The sequence below is a fragment of the Aedes albopictus genome, chromosome 3, assembly GCF_035046485.1.
Source record: "Aedes albopictus strain Foshan chromosome 3, AalbF5, whole genome shotgun sequence".
NCBI classification, from domain to species: Eukaryota; Metazoa; Arthropoda; class Insecta; order Diptera; family Culicidae; genus Aedes; species Aedes albopictus.
This window is the reverse complement of record NC_085138.1, coordinates 90,563,963-90,586,104: the sequence shown is the minus strand read 5'-3', so window position 1 is coordinate 90,586,104 and position 22,142 is coordinate 90,563,963. Positions and strand designations below refer to the sequence as shown.

Sequence of the window (22,142 nt, the reverse complement as noted above, 5' to 3'; positions counted from 1 at the left end):
TTGAAAGAATTCCGAGAAGGAACTTCTGTAAGTCTCTCTAAAAAAACTTTGCAAGAAATCATAGAGAAAATACTGCAGGAATTTTGAAAAAATACCTAAAGAATCTCCGTTGAAGTTTCCAAAGAAATCCATGAAAAAAAAATCCTGAAAGAAACTTCGATGAAACTCCTGGAGGAATCCCCAAAGTTATTGTTTGAAAATTCTTGCAAGTATGCTTGAAAGCATCCACGAAAGGGTTACCAGAGGAGTCCTCTAAGGGAGACCTAGCGAAATTCCGGAAGGAATGTTCAACGGAATTCCTTAAGAAATCCGCGAAGCATCTTCGAAAAAAAAATCGAAGAAATTCTCGAAGAAATTCGGAGATCTTCTAGAAAGTATTACTGCAAAGAACTCGCAAAAAACTCGCAGGCAAAAATAACTGAGAGAATGTCCTAAAAATCCCATGAAGCATCCCCAAAGGAATTCTTTTAGGCATCTCTGAAACAATTCCAGAAAGAATTGATAGAGGAATTTGCAAACGGAGTCCCGAAGAATCTAAAAAAAAGTTTGAAGAAATCCACGACAAAATTCCTGGAGAAAGCTTTGACGAAATTCCAGAAGGCGTTCTTGGAGAAATCCACGAGAAAATTTCTTAAGTTTCTGCGGGGATTCCTAGAAGAACACTGCGGAAATCTTCAAAGGTATTTCTCCCAAAAAATAAATGAGGAGAATTACTAGAAATCCTGAAGGCGCCGGCGAAAAAAATCCCTGATTCTTGGTAGAATTTTCATTAGAACTCCTTACTTTAGGGGAAAATCTTCGCAAAAACTGCCAGAGAAAAAAAACCTTCCCTCTAGCGACCAATCCTGTTATGAGATCACTAGTCAACTACCAGCGTTTCTTCACGTAGCACGCAATCAGTTCTCTTGAATCTAAGATGATCTTTACTACGCCGAAATTAGTTTCAAATCAGCTAAAACTCAAATTAATATCAAGGATGATACTATATGGTGCTTAAGACGTTGTAGGTAGAGCTCACGACTGTTGGAGTTTCTCAAAAACGAATATGGTAAAATTTCTGAAAATATTTAAATTCTCGAAGAAATCCTTGGAGTACCGAAGAAGTCTCTGGAGATGTTTCTGCAGGAATCTCTTGGCAGATTTCATAAGAACCCTTTGAGAAAATTTCTAAAGAACTTCCCGGAAGGAAGCAGGTCTGAGCAGATTCCTAGAAGAATGCCAAGCAAATCAGTTTAAGAAACTTCTTATGAAATTACTAAATTTCCTGAAGAAAATTCCTATTGGTTTCTGATTGATTTTCTGAATGAATAGATAGATAGAGTCTGTGAACATAATTTTGAAGAAATCTCTGAAGAAAATTCGTAAGAAACCCTGTAGAAACTTTTGGGAAATGCATCTGGAGAAATTTCATGAACAAATTCGTTAATGAATCTCAGAAATATATCTGCAGGAATTTCTTCAGGAATCCCTACGAGAGTTCCTATCAGGAATCATTAAAATAAGTTATGTATAAATAACTGGTGAAATTTCTGCAGGAGTTTTAAAATAAAATCCTGAAGACATTCCTGCAAAAAAAAAATCCATCATACCTCCTGGAGAAAACCCGCAAGAGTTTGTGGAAGATTACTTGTACGAGTTCCTAGAGAAAGAATGCCTGGGAAAGTCTTCCAAGGAATTCTTAAAGAAATTTCTGAAGAAACTCCTGGAGAGTTTTACAAAGAATTCCTAGAAAAATTTCTAAGAATTCCATGGACAATTTATTCAAAAAAAATCTTAGCCCTCCTAGGATCTCACGCTAGGTGCACCAGGATGGCGTAGTTAACATTTAGCAACCCTGTTTGGGTCATATTGACCCCAACATCTTATTAGGGTTATTAAGGAAAAAATGAAGAAATCGCCGCAGTAATTTTTGAAAACTGTTCGCCGAAGGAATGCCTGGTGGAATCTTCAGAGAAATTTCTGAAAAAAACAAGAATTTTTGAATACATTTAACATTGGGCTGGCAAGCTGCGTTATAACTACACAAAATGTACTAAAATGTGGGTTGGATCCCTAATCTGATTAGCCTGTCTAAATATGCCTTGGATGAGTTCCACCAAAGTACGTTGTAGGGGTTTTTAATACTCTCATAAGCCCTTATACCTTTTAGTTTGGTTTAATTATGGTCCTAAGAACCTCTTCTAGTCTATTTGACTAAAAAATGTTTCTTGGGCCAGTCGGTTGTCTGCTGGTAATACTTTAAAGCCTTTAAATCATATTAAAACTTCTCAACTTCTCAACAAATCTATGGAAGATTTTCTAAAAAAAAATCCTAGGGAAATTTCTGAAGGAATCTGTTAAAAAGTAAAAAGGAATACCTGGATGAATTTCTGAAGAATCTCTTGAGGCACTTTCATACAAAACCCCTTGAGGAAACTTTGGGGGAATTGTTGAGGGATTCTATTTCTTATTATAAGTTAACAAGAATCTATCTGAAGAACCTGAACGAATTTGTGACATATTCAGAGGAATTTGTGAAGTTTACCTGGAATATTTACTGAAGATGCTTGAAAAATATTCCGATTGAATTACTTAAAGAAATCCGAGAAAAAATACCCAAAACAATCTTTGGAGAGATTTGTGCAGGAATCAAATCGGAGTTTCTTAAAGCAATCCATGAAGAGGATTTACTGAGAAAATCTATTGAAGTTTTTTTTTGTAAAATCCATGGAAAAAAATCTGAAAAAAATCCCTAGAACGAGTTCTGAAGGAAACTTTGAAAAATCATATTTTTTTTCATGAACAAATTTCTGAGACTCTGGAGAAACAAAATCCCCAAAGAAATATCTGGAAGAATTCCAGAAGGAGTTTGCAAAGAAACTCGACGAACTAAAAATCAGAATAAATTCCTGGAAAGGATTTTCGAGAGAATCCTTGCTGGGATCTTCAACGAATCTCCGAAAGCTTTTTAAAGAATCCGTAGAGGAAATTCTGGAGCAATCTATGGATTCAAAATAATTGAAAGATTCTCTGGAACAATTTCTGAAGGAATTCCTGCATAATTTTCTAAAGGTATACATGGAAAGTTAAAAAAAATCCTTCGATAAATTTCTGGAGGAATCATAAGATGATTGTTTTTTTCAATGAAATCCATGAAATTACGGTAACGATGAGAAAATTTGAGGACAGTATCATAAAAAAACTAAATATATAAGTGATATTTTATCAGTTTCTTGTTCACAACAATGTAATAATTTCAAGAACACATAGCAAAATAATGCGACGAACGTCAACCTCATCGTAGCTCAAGAATGTTGGGACAATTTCTCATCAAAACAAAGTAGGTGGAATTTCTGGCTAGGAAGTTTCACTCATCATAATTTTGGTTTTTGTGACAATTATGGCCTAGTAAAAATGCACTGGAAGAATCCTTTGAAGACTATATGAAATAATCTCAAGAAAAAATCACGGGATATATTTCTACAATAATCCTTCTTGGAATTTCTAAAGAATTTTCGTAAGTACTTCTTGGAGAATGTTTTATGCGAATCCCTAGAGTTTCTGAAAAAAAGAAAAACTCTGAAGATATCCCCGCTGAAATTCCCCAAGTAATCATAGGAATTTCGAGCAGACACGAATGCCACATAAGTGGTAAAGTGTCTTTAATAAATATTAATAATAATAATAATAATAGGAATTCCGAAGGAGTCTCTTGAGATATTTCTGAATTCCCCAGAAGCAAAGAGCTTAAAGAATGCATGGCAAAATTTTGGAAAACTTTTCATGGGATTCGTTAAAGACTTCCTTGATACATTCGTTGTGGACATTTTTGGAAAAGTCCCAATCAAATTTCTAGAGCATTTATCGAATGAATTTCCGTGGACGTATTTCTGAGAGATTCTGGAGTTTACATGTAACAGAGAAATTTTAGGAGGAACTTTGGAATATGGTTCTTGAGAAATTTCTGTACAAATGCATTACGGTATCTCTATATACATGTCTGCACTCTGCTGAAAACACCGACAAAAAATAAACGAGAATCTCTAAAGAATTCCTGCAAGATTTTTTGAAAGAATTCCTGAAAAAAATCTGGAAACATTCCTGAGAAAATTTCCAATGAAAACCCTGAAAATAAATGTTTGAATCCCTAAGGGATTCTGTGTAAAAATACTTGTATGATGTCCTGAAGGAGTTTTTTGAAGAATTTATGAAGAAAACGCTGGAGGAATTACTGAAAGAATCCCTGAGAAAACTTTGTAAGCTATGAAGAAATGTGTGAGGGAACCTGTGGAGGATTTTACAAAGGCTAAAAGACTTTCTGAGGAAATCTGTGGATAAGTTTCTGAATAAATTCATGAGGAAATATTTGATGGAATCTCTGCAGCAATTTATGATAGATTGATTCTGATAGAAATTTCAGAAGCCATTCTGTCTTTATGACATTCTCGAGAAATCTCTGAAAGAATCTCTAAAGAAATTTCTGAAGAAAACCCTAGAAGATTTTTTATAAAAATTATTGGAAAATATTTCAAAAAATCAAGAAATTTTAAAGGGATCTGCAAAAAAAGTATGTAAAGTGATAATTTTCTAAAAGAAAACATGCGCCAATATCGAATATATTCACGAAGGATCCCTGAAAGAAATCAAAACGACCTTCAAGCTGTCGTTCTTTTCAAAAGAAATATCTACAAATATTTATTATTTATGAATTTTGTGGTAATATATCTGAGGAATCCTATGACCATTGTGCATGTATACATCATGTGGAAAGCACGAAGATACTCCATGGCCAAGGAAGTCAAGGAAATTTCATTTTCGAAAAGCTCCTGGACCGACCGGGAATCGAACCCGTTACCTTTAGCATGGTCATACTGAATGACCCACGCCTTTACTGCTGTGGCTATATGAGCCCTGCCTAAAAATATATTAAATGCATTGGTGAAGTAGTTTCTGTAGAAATCCGAGGAAGAATTCCCAAATCGATCCGTGGAGAATTTTTTGTAGAAATCTATTGAGAGTTTTCTAAAGAAATCCATGAAGGCTTAATCAAGAAAATCCATTGAAAGTTTTCTAAAGGAGAAAATTCTGGAGGAATTCCTGGAGCAATTTGTAAAGAAATTTCTAGAAAAAATTAGAACTAATTTCTAAAAAAGTGAAATAACTGCTGTAGGTATTCTGGAGAAATCCCCTGTCAGATTTATTTGAAACTTTTCTGGAATAATCTCTGAAGGAATTCCTAAATTACTTTTCAAAGATTTCAAAAAAAAATCCTTCGGCAATTTTCTGCAGGAATCATTCAAAGAATGTTTGAAGAAGCTCATGCAAGAATCTCTAAAAGAATTCATTTTGAAATTTCTGAGAGATTTTCCAGTGGAATTTCTGAATGAATTGCAGAACGATCCCTGGTGAGAATGTCTGCATAAATTTTTTAAACATCTGGGTAAATTTTTCGAGAAATTTCCGAAGAATACCCGGGATGTTCTAAAGGACTCCTTTCAAAATTTTCTTAATGAAGTTTCCGAAAGAATCACAGAAGTTATTTGCACGCTTCAAGCGATTTCAAAATGTGTTATATGTCGCTATTCTTAGACCTTAGGTTTTATTTTATATTTCAGGGAATGTTACAACTTTAAGCAAACTTTTCATACAAAAAATTTTGATTTAATGTCCTGTGAATCTTGTTTCAAGTTTGACGTATATTATTTGCATGAGACCTAGCTAAACGCAAATCGTCAAAGATGTGTGCTTAAAAACAACATGAGAAACACTGCCCGAATCAGTTACGAAGGATTGTGTGTCTGTGTATTTTTGGTAGATTGCTCTTGCTCCTTGTGCGCTCGTCGAAACAAAGACAAACTCAAGTTACATACTTTTTCTAATCTTTTAACTAAACATAAAATTTTCACTCCAATTCACGGCTCACATATCTCAATTCCCTCGGTACGTCTTCAGCTCTACGATGCCTTGTGATGCTTCTGCTGTTGGTTGGTTGTTTACCTTGGCGCAGTTAACAATTCGAACAACAGTGCCTACAGGGAACTTGGTGGACGTTAATGGCGATGTTGTTGTTGTTTGAAGGTTCTTCATCTTAAACATAAGATAAGATAGGTTTCCATCAGGAAAAAATGACGAAAAACTTACCCAAAACTCCTCACCAAGCGGAAGGTGGGAAAACCTGTTTAGGCTGAGTGACTCGAAAATGAGAGTGAAAACTGTTTCGACAAGTATCGTTACGCACCTGCTGGCTGGTGTGTTCGTCGTCGGACCGACGACGACGACGACGTAAAATCGGCTGAGGAATGTCGAAAGTTTGGGATTGAGTTTTTTACGCTGAGCTGCTTGGGATGAAAACAGCTCAATTATGGTGGGGTGAAAACTGATAAAGCCGTGAGGGCAACGATATGGAAAACGGAAAGAATTTTACGCATAACTACGGTGGATTAGTTGAAGATGGGATGTGCTTTGCATATTAACATGTTTGAAAGCAGTAGGGGAGACTGGGGAGACTTGATCCTTTTTTCTTAATTTGCCTGTAACTTTAACAAAAAACACAAAACTAGATCCATTTTTCATACAGGTAAACATCTATTGCAAGTTTATACAAAACAGAAGGACTTTAAATTATTGTTAAAGTTTTCAAAACTGTGTTTTTATGGAGGCATGTCTTATGAATGGGTCAAAATTGATCCCCTTTTGAGAAAATGATTAATTTAAAGGGAAAATAACTCCAGAATAGGAAGCTTTTCTTTTCAAGTTTTCTTGCATTTTTGATGCATACGGTGTATTTGAAATTATAAGATTTCCTTAAATTGTTAAGGATATGCCGTATCTTGAAAATGGGGAGACTTGATCCCCCTTTTCATGGTTTGCACTAAAATAATAATTATCTGTCACGTTTTATCATTGAATATATTAGAATTCCGAGTAAATAGAGGCTTCCAAATTGAGTTTTATTTTTCACATGTATAATGTGTGTGTAATCCTCGAGGGATCAAGTCTCCCCATGTCACTGTTGTATACACTAAGCTACATTAATTGAAATATTTATATAACAGCCTTATTTGAATAAATACGTTTGACAGTACCTTATTTATTCTATGCGCTGTGAAATTTTGACACGACTTGGTTCAATTTTCACAAAGTTATTGAGATTTTTCGGAATCGCCTAAAAGATTTCTGAAAGACTGACAACAAACCATCAGCCATTAAAAAATAATGCAATACACAATTAAAATCAATTGTAGCCAAAACATTGTTGTCTGTCCAGATGTCGTTTTGGAAAAAATATGCTGGAGGAAAACTGTTTTTGATTCCGAGAAAATATAGGGGGAACAAGTCTCCCCAGGGATCAAGTCTCCTCAGTCTCCCCTATATACAGAGAGCAAATTTTGGCAATGAAAAGAAATACTCGATTTTTTCAGCACTCGTCGTAATCATCATTTTGCAACTTGTTGCATTGATAACTATTTTGGATTTCAATGCAACATGCATTACGAACAATACTAGTCCAGTCTCACGCAACCATGTAACTGTATTCAAGTGATGACTTCTATGACTGTTTAGTGTTAAGGGTCTCCTTCTTCTTGTATATGAGTCATAGAATCTACAAGAGTAACTAGTGAACTTACGCTATAATACGAATAAGGTTTATACTCACACAAGCGCAAACATATATGTTTTGTCAGTAGCAAAACGAAATTACCTGAAGTCCTCTGGAAATCCCCAGAAATAGATTTTCGATGCAAACATTTTAGTTTTGAACGAAAAAACTGCTTTGAAATGTTTAATCATGATGAAGATTTCAATGACGAATTGTTCCACGCTAGTCAAAACCATTCTCTAGCAGATTATCATGTGATTATCCAAAAACGGATCGTATTTTGAAAATAATAGAAAATCAATAAAAACAATCACTAAAGTTATGCCCTTATTACATTAAAATTGAAAAAAAAAACACTAACAATTATAAGTCTGGTCATTGAAACTTTGGTCTGCCTTTTTTTGTTTTCTTTCTATTGAGTTAGACAAATTCTGTTAAGAACCACACTGAAGAAAAGAAGATGGAATTTCAGGTGTCCTTGCAAATACGAAAGTCTCAGACCTTTTTTTTCGTTTTCATTAGATTTAATTTCATATTCATAATTTACAGAAGTTACTTCAGAGATTCTTCCAGAAGGACTCAGGGATGCCTTCTAGAGATACATCAAAGATTGATTCAGAAGATGCGTCAGGGATTCCCATTGGAGGTCCTTCAGAGATTAGTCTGAGAGTTCCCTCAGGGATTCCTTCTGAAGTACCTCCAGGAATTCCTACAGGAGTTTCTTTAGGAACTAGTCCAGGAGTTTCCTCAGAGAACAAGGGTTTTCTCCTGACGTTCTGTAGGGATCGCTTAAGGAGATCCTTCAAGGATCACTCTGGAAGTTTGATCGAGGGTTCCTGCAGGCATTCTTTTTAGCATCCCTCTTGGAATTTCTTCAAGAATCCCTTTGAGAAAATTTCTCAGATATTCTTTTAGGAGTTCTTTCAAGAATTTCTCCAGAAGTTCCTTCGGTTATCTCTCCAGGAGTTCGTTTAGGGATCTCCCTAATAGCTCCAGGAGGATTCAGGGTTGCCTTCAGGTGTTTATAAGAAATTCCTTCAGAAGTTCCCCAATCTATTCCAACAGGAGTTCGCTCAGGTATCTTTCCAGAAGTCCCTTCAGAGATTCTTTGAGGAGAATTCGTAAATGCCTCATGGAGATCCACCAAGAATTCCGTAAGAAGTTTCTTCAGGAATTCCTGCAAGAGATCTTTAGAAATTAATCTAGGAGTTCCTGTAGGGTTTCCTTCTGATGTTTCTTAAGAAAGTCCTACAAGAGTTCTTACAGAAATTAGTCCAGGAGTTTCATCGATTCTTGCAGATGTTCAGAGATTTCTCCTGAAATTCTTCGGAAATTCCTACAGAAGCTCCTTAAGATATAAGAGGAGATCCTATATAAGAGTTCCTTCTAGGATTCCTTAAGGATATCCTTAGGGGATTCCTCGAGAAGTTCCTTTAGGGATTCTTTTAGAAGTTCCTTCAGGAATCACTCCTCGGGTTTTTCATATTGAAGATTGAGATTGAGATTTTTCCAAAAGGACGCATTTTTCCAAGAGCATGTCTCCAGGAGTTACACCAGAGATTTATCCAGAAGCTCATTTAGGAATTTTCTTAGGACTATAATCAGGTATATATCTCCAGAATATGCTTGAGGGACCTTTCATGGAGTACCTACAAGTATTCCTCCAGAATTTCCTTCCGAAATACCTCCAGGAACTCTTTAGGGGATACTTCCTGTAAATTCTTTTCCCTACCCGGAGAGATTCCCTTCGGGGGATTCCGCTGAAATTCCTTCGATGATTCCGCCTAGAAATCCTTCGGAGAATCCTGCTGGAATTTCTGCAGGAATTTCTCTAATTTCTTCGGAAATTCGTCCTGGATTTCCTACTAAGATTCCTCCTGGAATTCCTTCGGGAATTCCTCACGGAATTTGTTTGGAGATTCTTCATAGTATTCCTTCGGAAATTTCTCTTCTTAGATTTTTCTTTCTTCCTAGACTTTCTTCGGATGTTCCTTCAACAATCCCGTACACAAAGGGGGCGGGGATTGGATGGTTCAAACCACCCCCCCCCCCCGCATTACCGATTTTCCATTCCCTAGACGCCCTTCCGCCTTTTGCAGAATTTATTAACAAAAAAAACTCCATTGGCGCCATTTATGTGCACGGGCCTGTCCTTCTGGATTTACTTTGAGGATTCTTCATGGAGTTCCTCCGGGGATTCCACCTGGACTTCATAGGGATTCCTCACGGACTTCCTTCGGGGATTACTTCTGGGATTGTGTGATTTCTCCTTTAATTCTTTCAGGGATTCCTTTTGAAATTCCTTCGTGAATTTCTCCTATAGTTCCTTCGGGGATTTGTCCAGGAATTGCTTCGGGTATTCCTTCTGGATTTCCTTCGAAGATTCCTCCTGAAATTTCTTCGGAGATTCCTCCTGGATTTCCTTCTGAGTTTCCTCTTGGAATTCCTTTGGTGATTCCTCTTCGAATTTCTTCGGAGATTCCTCCTGGAATTCCTATGGGGATCTCTCAGAGTCTCCTCCAAGAATTCCTTCGGTGATTCCTCTGAATATTCCTTTGGGATTCGTGCTGGAATTCTTTCGGATTTTTTTCTTGGAATTGCAGCGGGGGCTCCCTCTAGAATTATTTCTGGAGTTTCTCATGGCATTCCTACGAGGATTTCTCCTGAAGTTCCTGCGCGGTTTTCTCCTGGATATTTTTCGATGAATCCTCCTAGAAATCCTTTGGGGATTCCTTCTTGATTTCCTTTGAAATGTTTTTTTCTGGAATTTCTATGGGGATTCCTGAACTTCCTTCATGGACTCCTGCTGATATTCTTTCGGGGATTCCTCCTGGAATTCCTTCTGAAATTCCTTATTCCTCCTGGAATTCCTTTGGGATTTCCTTCTTGAATTTCTTCGGTGATTTCTCCTAGATTTCCTTCGGAAATTCCTCCTGGAATTCGGGGATTCTTCTTGAGTTTCTTTGGGGATTCTTTCTGGACTTCCTACGAAGATTCCTCATAAAATTCCTTCGGGGTTTCCTCTTGGAAAACATTTGAGGATTCCGCTTGGAATTTCTTCGGAGATTCCTCCCGGAATTCCTTCGGTGTTTCCCCTGGGATTTCTCTTGTTATTTCTTGGGAGATTCCTCCTAGACTTTCTTAGGAGATTCCTCCTGGATTTCTTTCGGGGATTCCTTCTGGAATTCCTTTTGAGATTATTTCTGGACTTCCCTCGAGGATTACTCCTAAAATTCCTTTGGGGATTCCTCCTGACATTCCGTCGGAGATTCCTTCTGGAATTCCTTCGGGATTTCCTCTTGGAATTCCTTTAACGATTCCTTCGGGATACCTCACAGAGTTCCTCCGGGAGTTCCTTCTTGAAATTTCTCCGGGGATTCCTTCATGAAATTCCTCCGGGGATTCCTCCAGGAATACCTTCGAGGATTCCTTCGAGAGATTCGAGAGATTCCTCCTGGAGTTCCTTCGGTTCTTCCTATAATTTCTCGAGAATTTGTCCTGGGATTCCAGCCTTTTGGAATTCCTTCGAAAATTCCTCCTATAGTTCATTCGGGGATTCCTTCTAGAACTTCTTTTTGAGGATTCTCCTGGGGGGTTCCTCCTTGGAAAATTTGTCTTAAAATTCCTTAGGGGATTTCTTCTGATATTCCGTCGGGAATTCCTCTAGAACTCCTTCGGGATTCTCTCTTGGAATTCCTTTGCTGATTTCTCTTCGAATTTCTTCGGAGATTTCTCCTGGAATTCCGTCGGGGATCCTTCACGGAATTCCTCCGGGAAGTCCTCTTAGAATTCTTTTGGAGATCTTTTCTAGAAGTCCTTCTGGGAGTTCCTGCTAAAATTCCTTGTAGGAGTCCTCAAGGATTTTTTTTCTGTAATTACAGTGAAATTTTTGTTGATTCATTTTAGAAATCCTTAGGGGATTCTTTCTCCAATTCTTTAAGAAGTTCCCGCTGGAATTCCTTCGGGTATTCATTCTGGAATTTCTTTAGGCATTCCTGCTGTAATTTCCTTGGCATTCCTGCTAGAATTATTTTGGAGAATCCTTCTGAAATTCCTTAGAACGATTCTTCCTGGATTTCCTTCTGAAATTCCTTGAAAATTCCAACAAGAAATTTCTTTTCAAGTTTCCGCAGAGAAATCTCTAAGAGAGATTCTTGAACCACCAGAGATTCGTGCCGAAGTTTCTTCAGGGTTACATACAGCAGTTCCTGCAGAGATGAGTCCAGAAGCTTCTTCATGGATTCCTCCAGGAGTTTCTTTAGGCTCCTCCTGGAATTCATTCTGAGATTACTCCCTAAAATCATTCAGAGATTCCTTAGTTTAAATAGTGCAACCTTATTATTAAATTTGATAGCTTCTGAAGGTTCTAAGAAAACAGGAAGAGTTCACATTTTGTGAGTTTGTCGGGAAAGGTCCTCGGCGTGATAGTCACGTGCATTAACCATCACACCAGGTCCGCTCCCTAACTGAATTAAACATCCGTAACTTGCGCGGTTGGCCACCACCCTCAGCACCACGCTTATGCTGAGTACAAAAAGCGAAATTTTTTCAACGTGCTGTACAAATTACAACAGCGCGATTGCTCGAGGATTAATAATCTTTGTATGGGATGCAGATTTTTCATACGGATTTTGTATGGGATACAGATTTTCCAAACGAGTCGTTCAGATTTTTCAAAAAAAAACCATCTGGCATCTCTGCTCATGGAATCCTTCAGAAGCAGCCGAGGTCTCATTAAACGACCCTGAGACCCGCTGATATGCCGTTGTGACACAATAGATCCCTCTGGGATCTCCTGAACCACTCCACGCAACCCCATGAAGCATCTGGAGGCCCCTTGAAGTCCCTTGAAAACCCCCTATGACTAATGGAGGTTCTTGAGACCTCTTTGGAACCACTGAGATCCCATGGAGCCTCTTGAGATCCTCATGAAACCCTTCTGAAACTTTTCAAGACGCCCCTGAAATGCCCCTGAAATACCCTGAAACACCCTGGGGCTCCGTGAAATGCTCCTGAGAATTTCTTAAACCTTATGAGACCCCTTTAAATTCTCTAAAACCGTCTGAAACCCCCTAAACCTAAGTAATATATGTATGTTCTGTGACACTGTTTCTTCCCCTTTATAGCCCATTTACCTCTTTCTCCCCCCTGAGCCTAAAGGCAAAATTTATATTCTTTGCAAAAATAAAACGAACAACAAGGTTTTCGAGAAATTGGTCTTGTGGGATTTTTTTTCCAATGCATATTTGGAAATTCTCTCGATAGAGCCGAAGGTTTGATGAAAATTCTTACCAAAAGTACTGATACGGATGAAGCATTAAAGCTCGTGTTGGGTCTGCTTAAGTCATTGACGATTAGAGCTTAGACAAATTTCGTCAGCTTCCAATGGGTGGTCCGTGGGTGAGTTCAAAATAAGGGAGTGGGATTGGAAAAGTGTGCCCATTTATGACTTGCTGGTCACCCCTCCAGGAGCTCCTTCATAGATTTCATCAGGAATTCCTTCCACGATCGTCAGATTCTTACAAGAGTTCTTGTATTCTCACACAAATCCTTACCAAATGTCTTTAGGAATTCGTTCCGAGATTCCACCAGACTTTCCTTCTTGGATTATCCCTGCAACTTTTCCTATGGCTCCTTCAGGCATTTCTCTCGTAGTTTCTACTGAGATTTATTCCAGTTTCCTTACAGGAGTTCCTTTTTTACTTTTCTCAGTAAGCTTTTTCTGAGATTCTTCTTGGAGTTCCTTCAGAAGACCCCTTCAGAGATTCTTCCAGGATTCTTTTTGAGATTTCTTTTTGAACTTCAAGGGGTTTCATCAAAAGTTTCAGGAATCATCCAAGAATTGTTTCCGAGATCCTTTCCAGGATTCCATCCAAGAATCCTACAGAAATTTCTTCCGAGATTATCGTAATAATTTCTCCTATTATGTACTCAGAAGTTTTTCTCTGGGGTTTTCAGAATATTTTTTGGGAAATAAAATCTTGGAAGGAAATATTTGGGGAATGTCCCCAATTCCTCATAAAACTCACGTAAGAAACTTCTTGAATGATTTGCATAAATATTGTCAAACAAAAACTCCTGGGGAAATTTCGTAAAAATCTCCTAGAGGAATTCCAACCCCGGGAACACCCGGGAGAATTTATAAATAGGCTTCCGGAGGAATTCCATAAGGATCTGCAGGACTTGCAGAAGGAACTTCTGGAAGAATCCAGAAAAGAATTCGTAGAAAAATCCTGAATGGAGTTCCCGAAACAAAACCTTAAACAGTTTTTGTACAAATCCAGAAAGTAGTTTTCGGAGGAATTCCAGAAAAAGTTCCCGAAAGCAACTCGTGAGAAGACTTTGTTGAATTTTCCGCTTACAGTCTAAGAATTGCGTTGATTAATCTTTTATCATCACCGATGTTTCGGTCCGGTTCGGTTCAATTATACATTTCAGGGCTCAAATGTATACATAATTGAAATTGGCACAAATATTCAATAAAATATTTAGGCCCTGAACCGGATCGAAACGTCGTTGATGATAAAAGAACAATCAACGCAATTTGTTAGATTGAGAGCCGAAAATTCCAGAAAACAACCATTTAGTCGAAACTTACAATCTCGTGAGAAATTAATGGAAGATTTTTGGAAGTTCTTGAAAGTGTTCCAGAAGTAGTTCTCGGATAAATCCCGGAAGTAGTTCCTGAAAGAATCCCGGAGGAAATTCCTCGAGCAATCCCGAAAGAAGTTCTTGGAAAAATGCCAGAAGAAGCTTTTAGAGGAATTCAGGAGAAAGTTGTTCAATTAGGAGGCATCGAGGAAGCAGATTGTTTAAGAATCCCGAAAGGTAGTCCCGTATGAATCCAGGAAAAAAACCAGAGGAACTGAAGCAAGTTTTCCTAACAAATTCTTTAAGATCGTAGGATTCGTCATTGACATAATCGTCATCATTGAAAATTCGAAAGCAGTTTTCTCGTTCAGGGCTGAAATTTATTCACTGTATTACGGACGCAGACAGGATTACAGTGCAGACATTTTCAATACAAACATTCAAGTTTTGAGCGAGAAAACTGCTGTAGAATTTTCGATGATGACGGTTATGTCAATGATGAATCCTTCAACCTTAAGCAATCTGAGATGTAGCTCCTAAAGAATGGCGAACGGAGTTCCTGGAGGAATCCCAGAGAAGTTCATGGAGAAATACTAGAAGAAGTTTTTGGAGGATTCCCGGATGCATCACAGAACTCCTGAAGGAATCCAGTATTGATCCTAGCTGCAGTATTTAAACAGCTACGGAGTCCGTTGCAAAACTATACAAACGAAAATAGTGTAAGACGAAAAATCATAACCAGAAAAGAAACCCGAAAATATTTAGATCTTTTTCAGCAACTTTGCAACATGTACCAACAATAAATCAACCAGCTAGTTAAAGTTAGACGAAACATAAGACCAAAAGCGAACAATTAGTGTGAGTAATCCAGACTAAACTTTGTATCCATTCGTCCAACTAGTACATGTTTTAAATTTTAGTATCCCTGAAGATGACACAAAGCCCCAGTGTCGAAACGTCGGACAAACAATAAACCTCGTTTTTTCGTATTGAAGACTGCGCAGCCGTTTAAATCCTGCAGTATTCTTCTCAGTCGATTCTCAGATTTATCCTAACTACACGCTAATGAGACATGAATTCCATTTTAAAGCATTATCCTGCTTCGCCCGTCACACTCTCATTGTTCTAAAATAATGAAAATCTCATCAGCCAACATTTCCCCATCGGCATCCAACGGAGCCAACTGCCTTGGAAAGAACCAAGATGCTATGTAATAAGATACATTAACTGAGCAGCAGCAGCACATTTTAACATTTCAACTACCCACCGATAGCCCGCCCCTTTTCATTCGTTTTTATGAAATATGCAAATAATAACGCCCCCCTCGAAGTCCCCACCACCCCCACTAACTGTCTATTGCGTGTTTGTGTTTCATTTCAGATCATCAAAAGCATCAACAACATCATCGTCATCAAGAACGTTGCGCTCAGCGAGAACCAGTCAACAGAACAACAAAACAGCAAACACAAGACACAAAAGCTCCATCATCGTTGTCGGAGTCGTCAAAAGAAAAGACGCAGGAAGACAGAAGAAGAAGAAGAAGAGAGTTCAACTTCCATTTTCAAGTGATAGAAAAGCGACAATTGTGGGGGAGTTTGTCGCGAAAAAAGCGAAACAATTTCAACCGAAGAAGAAGAAGACATGAAAACTGAACATGTTGTACTGCTTCAATCACAAAAGCTTCCCAACGTGACGTGAACCAAGTGTAAATCGTACCGTCAAAGAAAACCGTGAGAAAATTTTTGCCTTCGTTTGGTCGTTTTTGTTTGTTCAGTTGATTCGATTCGATTCGATTCGGGGGTTGCTTTTTTTCGTTTGTGAGCGCCGTTACGATTTGTCTCTGTGATGAAGATGAGATTGGGTTTCTCTGGCGTGGGATATGTGAGGACGAACTGTTGTAAATTGGTGGGTAAATAAAAAAAGTGCTTCTTATTCGTGTGGTGCTATTGGTTTGTAGGAGAGTTCTAGTTTGGATAAATACGAGAAGAAAGATCAAAGTTTGTGGGGTGATTATCGGCACTGGTTGAAGTAAACGTACCAAAGGATAAAAACGTTCCAGAGTTCACGTGGTAGATGTTAAAGAAGAACCAAAGCGAGAAGTGCAACCGAAGAAACGGAGTTCAAGAAAGTAATTATAATTTTAAAAACCCCCTTTCATAAGAATATTATGCCAAAGTGTTGGAAAAGAAAACCGACGGGCTATGTTTGTGATGCTGTCAGTTCGCACAACAGCCACCGTTCGTGAACGGCCAGCCGAGACGGTCAAGAAGGCAATCAACATAAACCAGCTGATCAAGAACCTCAACAACCGGAAGGGCAAGAGCCAAAAGCAGAAGCAGAAAATTGGCGACAGCAGCAGCACCGGTATCAGCAGTAGCAGTAGCAACAACGCCAACAGCCTCAACAACGCGACAGCAGTTGACCGTAGCGGCAAGCAGAAGAAGAGCAACAACATCCGTGCTGCCGCCGACGTAAGTGACAGCCCAAGCGATCGAAAGAACCAACAGCGGGACAAGAACAGCTATCAAAAGACAACGGAAAAGACGACCGACAAGGCATCGATTACAACGATTGCAACGACAGTAGTGACGGCAACGGTCAAGACGCCGCATCGAAGCACGTCGAACCCGATTCCACAGCGACTAGGACAGATTCCGGAAGAGGACCACAAGAAACAGGAGGAGGCAGAACAGGACGCACAACAGCAGGAACACCAAGAGAGCGCAAATCAACAGAACCAACCGGCACAGCAACAGAATCAACAGCAGCAACAGCACAACCAGCAAGAACAGCAGCAACAGTCACAGGAACAGCAACAACAGTCCAAAACCAAGTTTCTGCTGCCGGAGTTGAACAATTTTAGGAAGCCACCAACAGTACAGGTGAGGCCTTTTCAAAAAGTTCTTGATTCTAATCTTACCATAAAACAGCAAAGATGTTGATGAGCAGCAAGCCTTATTTGAATTCATTTTGCTCAGTTGATACATACCTGGAAGAAATAAAAAAGGTAAACGTTAGTTCGAGTGAAATTGATCGATGGAGTAAGATTGAATTTGCTGTCTAAATTTGACATTACTTCAACTTGTATCTCCTACATCCTTACTACAGTTCGCAATTTAGCATCAGTTTGACTCCATAATTGAACAGAGAACAGAGGGTTGTGACCATTGATAGGTCCTCAGATGGAGGACAGCGGCTGGACCTTAGGCGACAGAAGGGCGTAAGGACACCCGGTCAAAGAAAGGTAGAGGGAAAGGTGCCAAAGGCGAGAAGGATGACGCCCTGAGTCCAGGTACTCGGAATTCTTCAAGGCGATGATGAGTGATGCATAGCTTGTGAATTTCTTTTATAGAATGAGGAAATCTGCTGACCAGATACCCAAGAGATGGTTCCTCGGGTAATGTGGAGATCGACCCACCAAAACTTCATTCTGTCTCTTCCTTACCTTCGCCCGTTAGGGATGACTTTGGGAAGGGCGGTGGGACCGTACATGAGAACTCTCTATTGGTAAGCATTCCACCAACTACCGCCTTAAGTTGTCCTCTCTCCCCTAAAAGCGTGGGTCCTGGCTAGTACTGTAGACTACCCGTTGAACTCAAGGTCTCGGATGGGAAGAGGCCAACTCAGCTTACCAGTCCTCACTATACCAATTGCGTGCGTTGCTATGACTTCTACTTCCTCTATCGACTCGCCGTATAACACGAGGGCAATATTGTCGGCAGAGTCAACCAGCTTTACCCCCGGTGAAAGTTTGAGCCTCAATACACCATCATACGCCGTATTCCATAGTACCGTGCCCAGGGTAGAGCCCTGAGGTGCCGCGATGATTTTATAGCTCCTCTCATTTTCCTCGGTGTCATAGATTAGCACCCTATTCTGGAAGTTGCTCTCTAGTATCTGGCTTGGGCATGAGCTAACAGGTTACGCATTCTTTACGTTCGGCGTGACGACCACGCAATAGCGGATTCCCGTTCGCTTCTTTTGGAGCGCTATCTCGGCCGTTTTGGTTATAATCCTAATAGCGTCCACCGTTGATCGACCCTTCCGGAAGCCAAACTGGTTATCCTAGAAGCCAGAATCATCGGGTTTCTCGGTATAGCCACGACAGCATGATTCGTTCCAACAGTTTTCCGGCGGTGTCCAGCAGACAGATAGGTCTGTATGCCGACGGGTCGCCAGGTGGCTTCCCGGGTTTGGGCAGTAGAACCAATCCTTGCCTTTTCCACCTCTCCGGAAATTCGCCTCTATCTAGGCACATCTGCATAGCCATTCTGAACATGTCAGGCTTAGCCTCGATAGCCGCCTTGATGGCTAATGTCGGGATACCGTCCGGACCCGAAGCCTTGTTCAACTTAAGCGACTTCGCTATTGCAATGAGTTCGTCGTTCGTCACCAGGGCTACCTCGCTATGGCCGGTTTGCCTATAGGGAACGGGGGCCCATGGTCTTGTATCGTGGCGTGGGAACAGTGTTTCCACGATCTTCTGCAGCATCTCTGGGGAGCGTTCTGGGGGTGCTGACGCGCCCTTCGTTTTGTCCATGACTACTCTGTAGGCATCACCCCATGGGGTCATGTTGGCTGCCTGGCAGAGATTTTTGAAGCACGCCGGCCCACGTGTCTTAATCTCTTTATTCCCTGTAGGCCTCGCTTCTTTCAATTCTTTCTGAGCCCCTTGCATCCTCCTTCTAGCTCTTAAACAGGATGCGCGGAGTTCTGCGATTTCTGGACACCACCAGTACACCGGTTTGCGTCCATTTCTGGGTAGGGATCGCCTTGGCATAGCGGCGTCACATGCACGGCTTAGGGTTCCGACTAGATCATCGCTGGATAGATCGTCGGTGTTACCCTCCATAAACAATCGCTCCACAAATGCCGGCTTATCGAATCGCGAAGTCAGCCGATGACGGTCGACGACCTTCGGCTGTGGCCGTCTTCCTCCGTGTTCCACTCTGTATCGAATCGGCAGATGGTCACTATGCGTGTATCCATCGTCGACCCTCCAGTCCGAGCTAGGGTTTAGACCCGGGCTCCAGAAGGTCACATCAATGATGGACTCTGCACCATTCCTACTGTAGGTTTTTTTGTCGCCTACGTTCGCGACATCCACGTTTAGTCTAGCCATAGCTTCGAGTAAGGCCCAACCTCTCGCGTTAGTCAAGCGGCTACCCAACTCAATCGCCCAGGCGTTGAAGTCTCCACCGATGACCACGGGACTCAATCCCACTATTTCGCTTGTTAACGATTTCAGCATAGGCGAGAACTGGTCTATCGTCCACCTGGGAGGGGCATAACAACTGCAGTAGTATACCCCGTTGATCTTCGCTATTGCGAAGCCCTCGTGCGACGTGGAAACTATTTCCTGGACCGGAAAACGACCGGTTGTACAGATCGCCGCTAGCTTGGCCTTATCCGCTACCCAGTTTCCGTTATCGGGAGGGATGCGGTATGGGTCCCACGGTGTGCCAAAAACCGTTATTAACAAATAAAAATGTCCACCCAAGTGGTACCCGGCATTCGAAAGATATACTATTCTAGTATCTCCTCTGAAAATTTGAAAATCTTTCATCGAGGGAAACTAAAGTTTTTGTGATTTGAAGATTTTGAGTCATTTCTCTAGGATTTTCTTATATCAGGCCAAACATGTTGTTGCGGGAGGTGCTGGTAGCCGACTCTTTCAGCAGAATTAAGACGAGTATTTGTCTTTATCAGCTACAAAGCTGCAAAATCAAGTGTATTTATTTAAAAGGCTTAGTTTATAGTATGTCAAACTTACATATTCGGTCACGGAATTAGAGAGCATAATTGGCTCTTGTACTGAACACACCTCCTCACAAGTTACTAAGTGTGACTTTACTGGGCTTATGCATTGCAATGTCAATCTGTATTGTTATTGGGGTGTTCAGTTTTCTTAATCTAATATCAACGGAGTATTCAAATTTATGGCTGCGCATCTGTGCGCAACACATGTCTAAAGGTCCTATCTGCAGAAGAGAGGCTCTCTTTGGTTTCTCTCTCTTTCGTTAATATCACAGCTGTTTATTTGAATTATGATTGTCTCCTTGCATAGAACGATGGTCAAAACAATCGTCTTTTGATTTGTACTGCAAAAGTAGTTGAAAAGTGTACCATTACATTGCAATAATTGAAAGAGAAAGTGAACAAAGAGAGCCTCTCAAATGCAGATAGGACCTATTGAAATGTTTGGCCTGATATGAGTAAATATGCACGCACGGTGTGCCTGATACCAATATCAACAAACAAAAATGTACTCCAAACTGACACCCGGCGTTCGAAAGATATACTATTCTAGTATCTCCTCCGAAAATTTGAAAATGTTTTATCGAGGGGGGAAACCAAAGTTTTTACTGTTTGAAGATTTTCCTCTATTTTCATAGAATTAGCTCATATATGGTAATATTGTCATATGTTGTTTCATTGGCTCTTCAAATCATAAACAAATACATATTAATAAGTTTCACAAACACCATTCCAAAGATTCAACATTTAAACAACTTCTCTGAAATTTGACAACATTTCATTGAAACGCTCTCAAATTACAGTGGTTTGAAAATATCTTGATAAAGTGTATTGAAAATGTAGTAACTTCATAGAATATTATATCAATTTCTCATGTTAATCATGCCTCGCAATGAATATATATTTTATAACTCATCTAAAGCTTTGATTCACATTTTTTGCGATACTATTACAAAACTCAGTAAGTGTTTTTAACGTGTTTATAGATAAAACGGTAGTATGCATATCTCCAATGAAATTGAAATTGAAAGCTTAAAATTGTTGTTACTGATGATCATTCAAATGTAAAGATTCTAAATTCACAGAAGACACGTTAGTAACATAACGTATAAAAGCTAGGTAGTAAAACGATTAGTATTTAGGTTTACTTTAAAAGCTTCAATATCTTAAACATTATACCAACGATTGAAAAAGCTTCCTAGGAATACCAAAACATTGGGCTGTTAATTCAGTTTAACTCTCGTTTCACCATGAAACGTTTTCAAATTCACCGGCAAGATACCAATATATTTATAACGTGCTTAAAAACAAAAAAAAAACGGGGCCAAACACTTAGAAAGTTTATGTAATCAACGCTCACGGCGTGCCACATTTTTATTTGTATTCGAGTAGCAGGTAGAACTATGAAATATTAAACTACGGTAATTGACATTCCTCTCAATGAAATGTTGCCAAATGTGGAGCGTACCTATTGTGATGGTTAGAACACTTGACTATCACGCTGAAGACCTGGGGTCGAATCCCACTCCCGACAAACTCACAAAATTTGAGTTCTTTCTTTGGAAGGGAAGTGAAGCGCGGGTACCGAGATGAACTAGCCTAGGGCTAAAAATCTCGTTACAGATAAAATAAAATGTGGCCAAATTTTCGGAGAAGTTGCTTGAATATTGATTGTACTTTTGGAATTTGTGAAACTCATAACGCCGTTCAACACTAGTTCGCGTCATGAGATGAGAAAAAAAAATAATAGGGGTTTGGGACCCTGGAAACTCCAATGCGTATATCAATTGAACACCCTAAGTTCTCAATTCAAACTTCGATCTTTAACTGTGAAGTCCAATATATTTCGAAAATTCTTTCACTATGACACTTCTAGGGTTCCGAAACCCTGTTCTTTTTTTATCATCTCATAATACAATTTTTTTTTTAATTTTGTTTAGCAGTGTTATTATTTGTTTAAGATATGAAGAACACTGTATGTCAATATTCCCATATATGAGCTAATTCTATGGAAATATAGGGAAATCTTCAAACAGTAAAAACTTTGGTTTCCCTCGATAAAACATTTTCAAATTTTCGGAGGAGATACTAGAATAGTATATCTTTCGAACGCCGGGTGTGAGTTTGGAGTACATTTTTGTTTGTTAATAGTGGTATCAGGCACACCGTGCGTGCATATTTACTCATATAAGAAAATCCTATAGAAATGGCTCAA

General features: G+C 39.5%; 2 protein-coding genes across 3 annotated transcripts in view; one reads left to right on the top strand and one right to left on the bottom strand.

The window, feature by feature from the left end:
* LOC109423702 (pseudouridine-5'-phosphate glycosidase) overlaps positions 1–22,142 on the bottom strand; it is a 520,698-nt gene that overhangs the window by 300,171 nt on the left and 198,385 nt on the right. The gene's annotated exons all lie outside the window — the stretch shown is intronic.
* LOC109423689 (uncharacterized) overlaps positions 1–22,142 on the top strand; it is a 125,419-nt gene that overhangs the window by 23,198 nt on the left and 80,079 nt on the right. For both annotated transcript variants that reach the window (XM_029873087.2, XM_029873078.2), the window contains exon 3: positions 15,551–17,052. In XM_029873087.2, coding sequence (XP_029728947.1) covers positions 16,372–17,052 — 681 coding nt within the window. In that variant the 5' untranslated portion in view covers positions 15,551–16,371. The remainder of the gene's footprint in view (positions 1–15,550; positions 17,053–22,142) is intronic.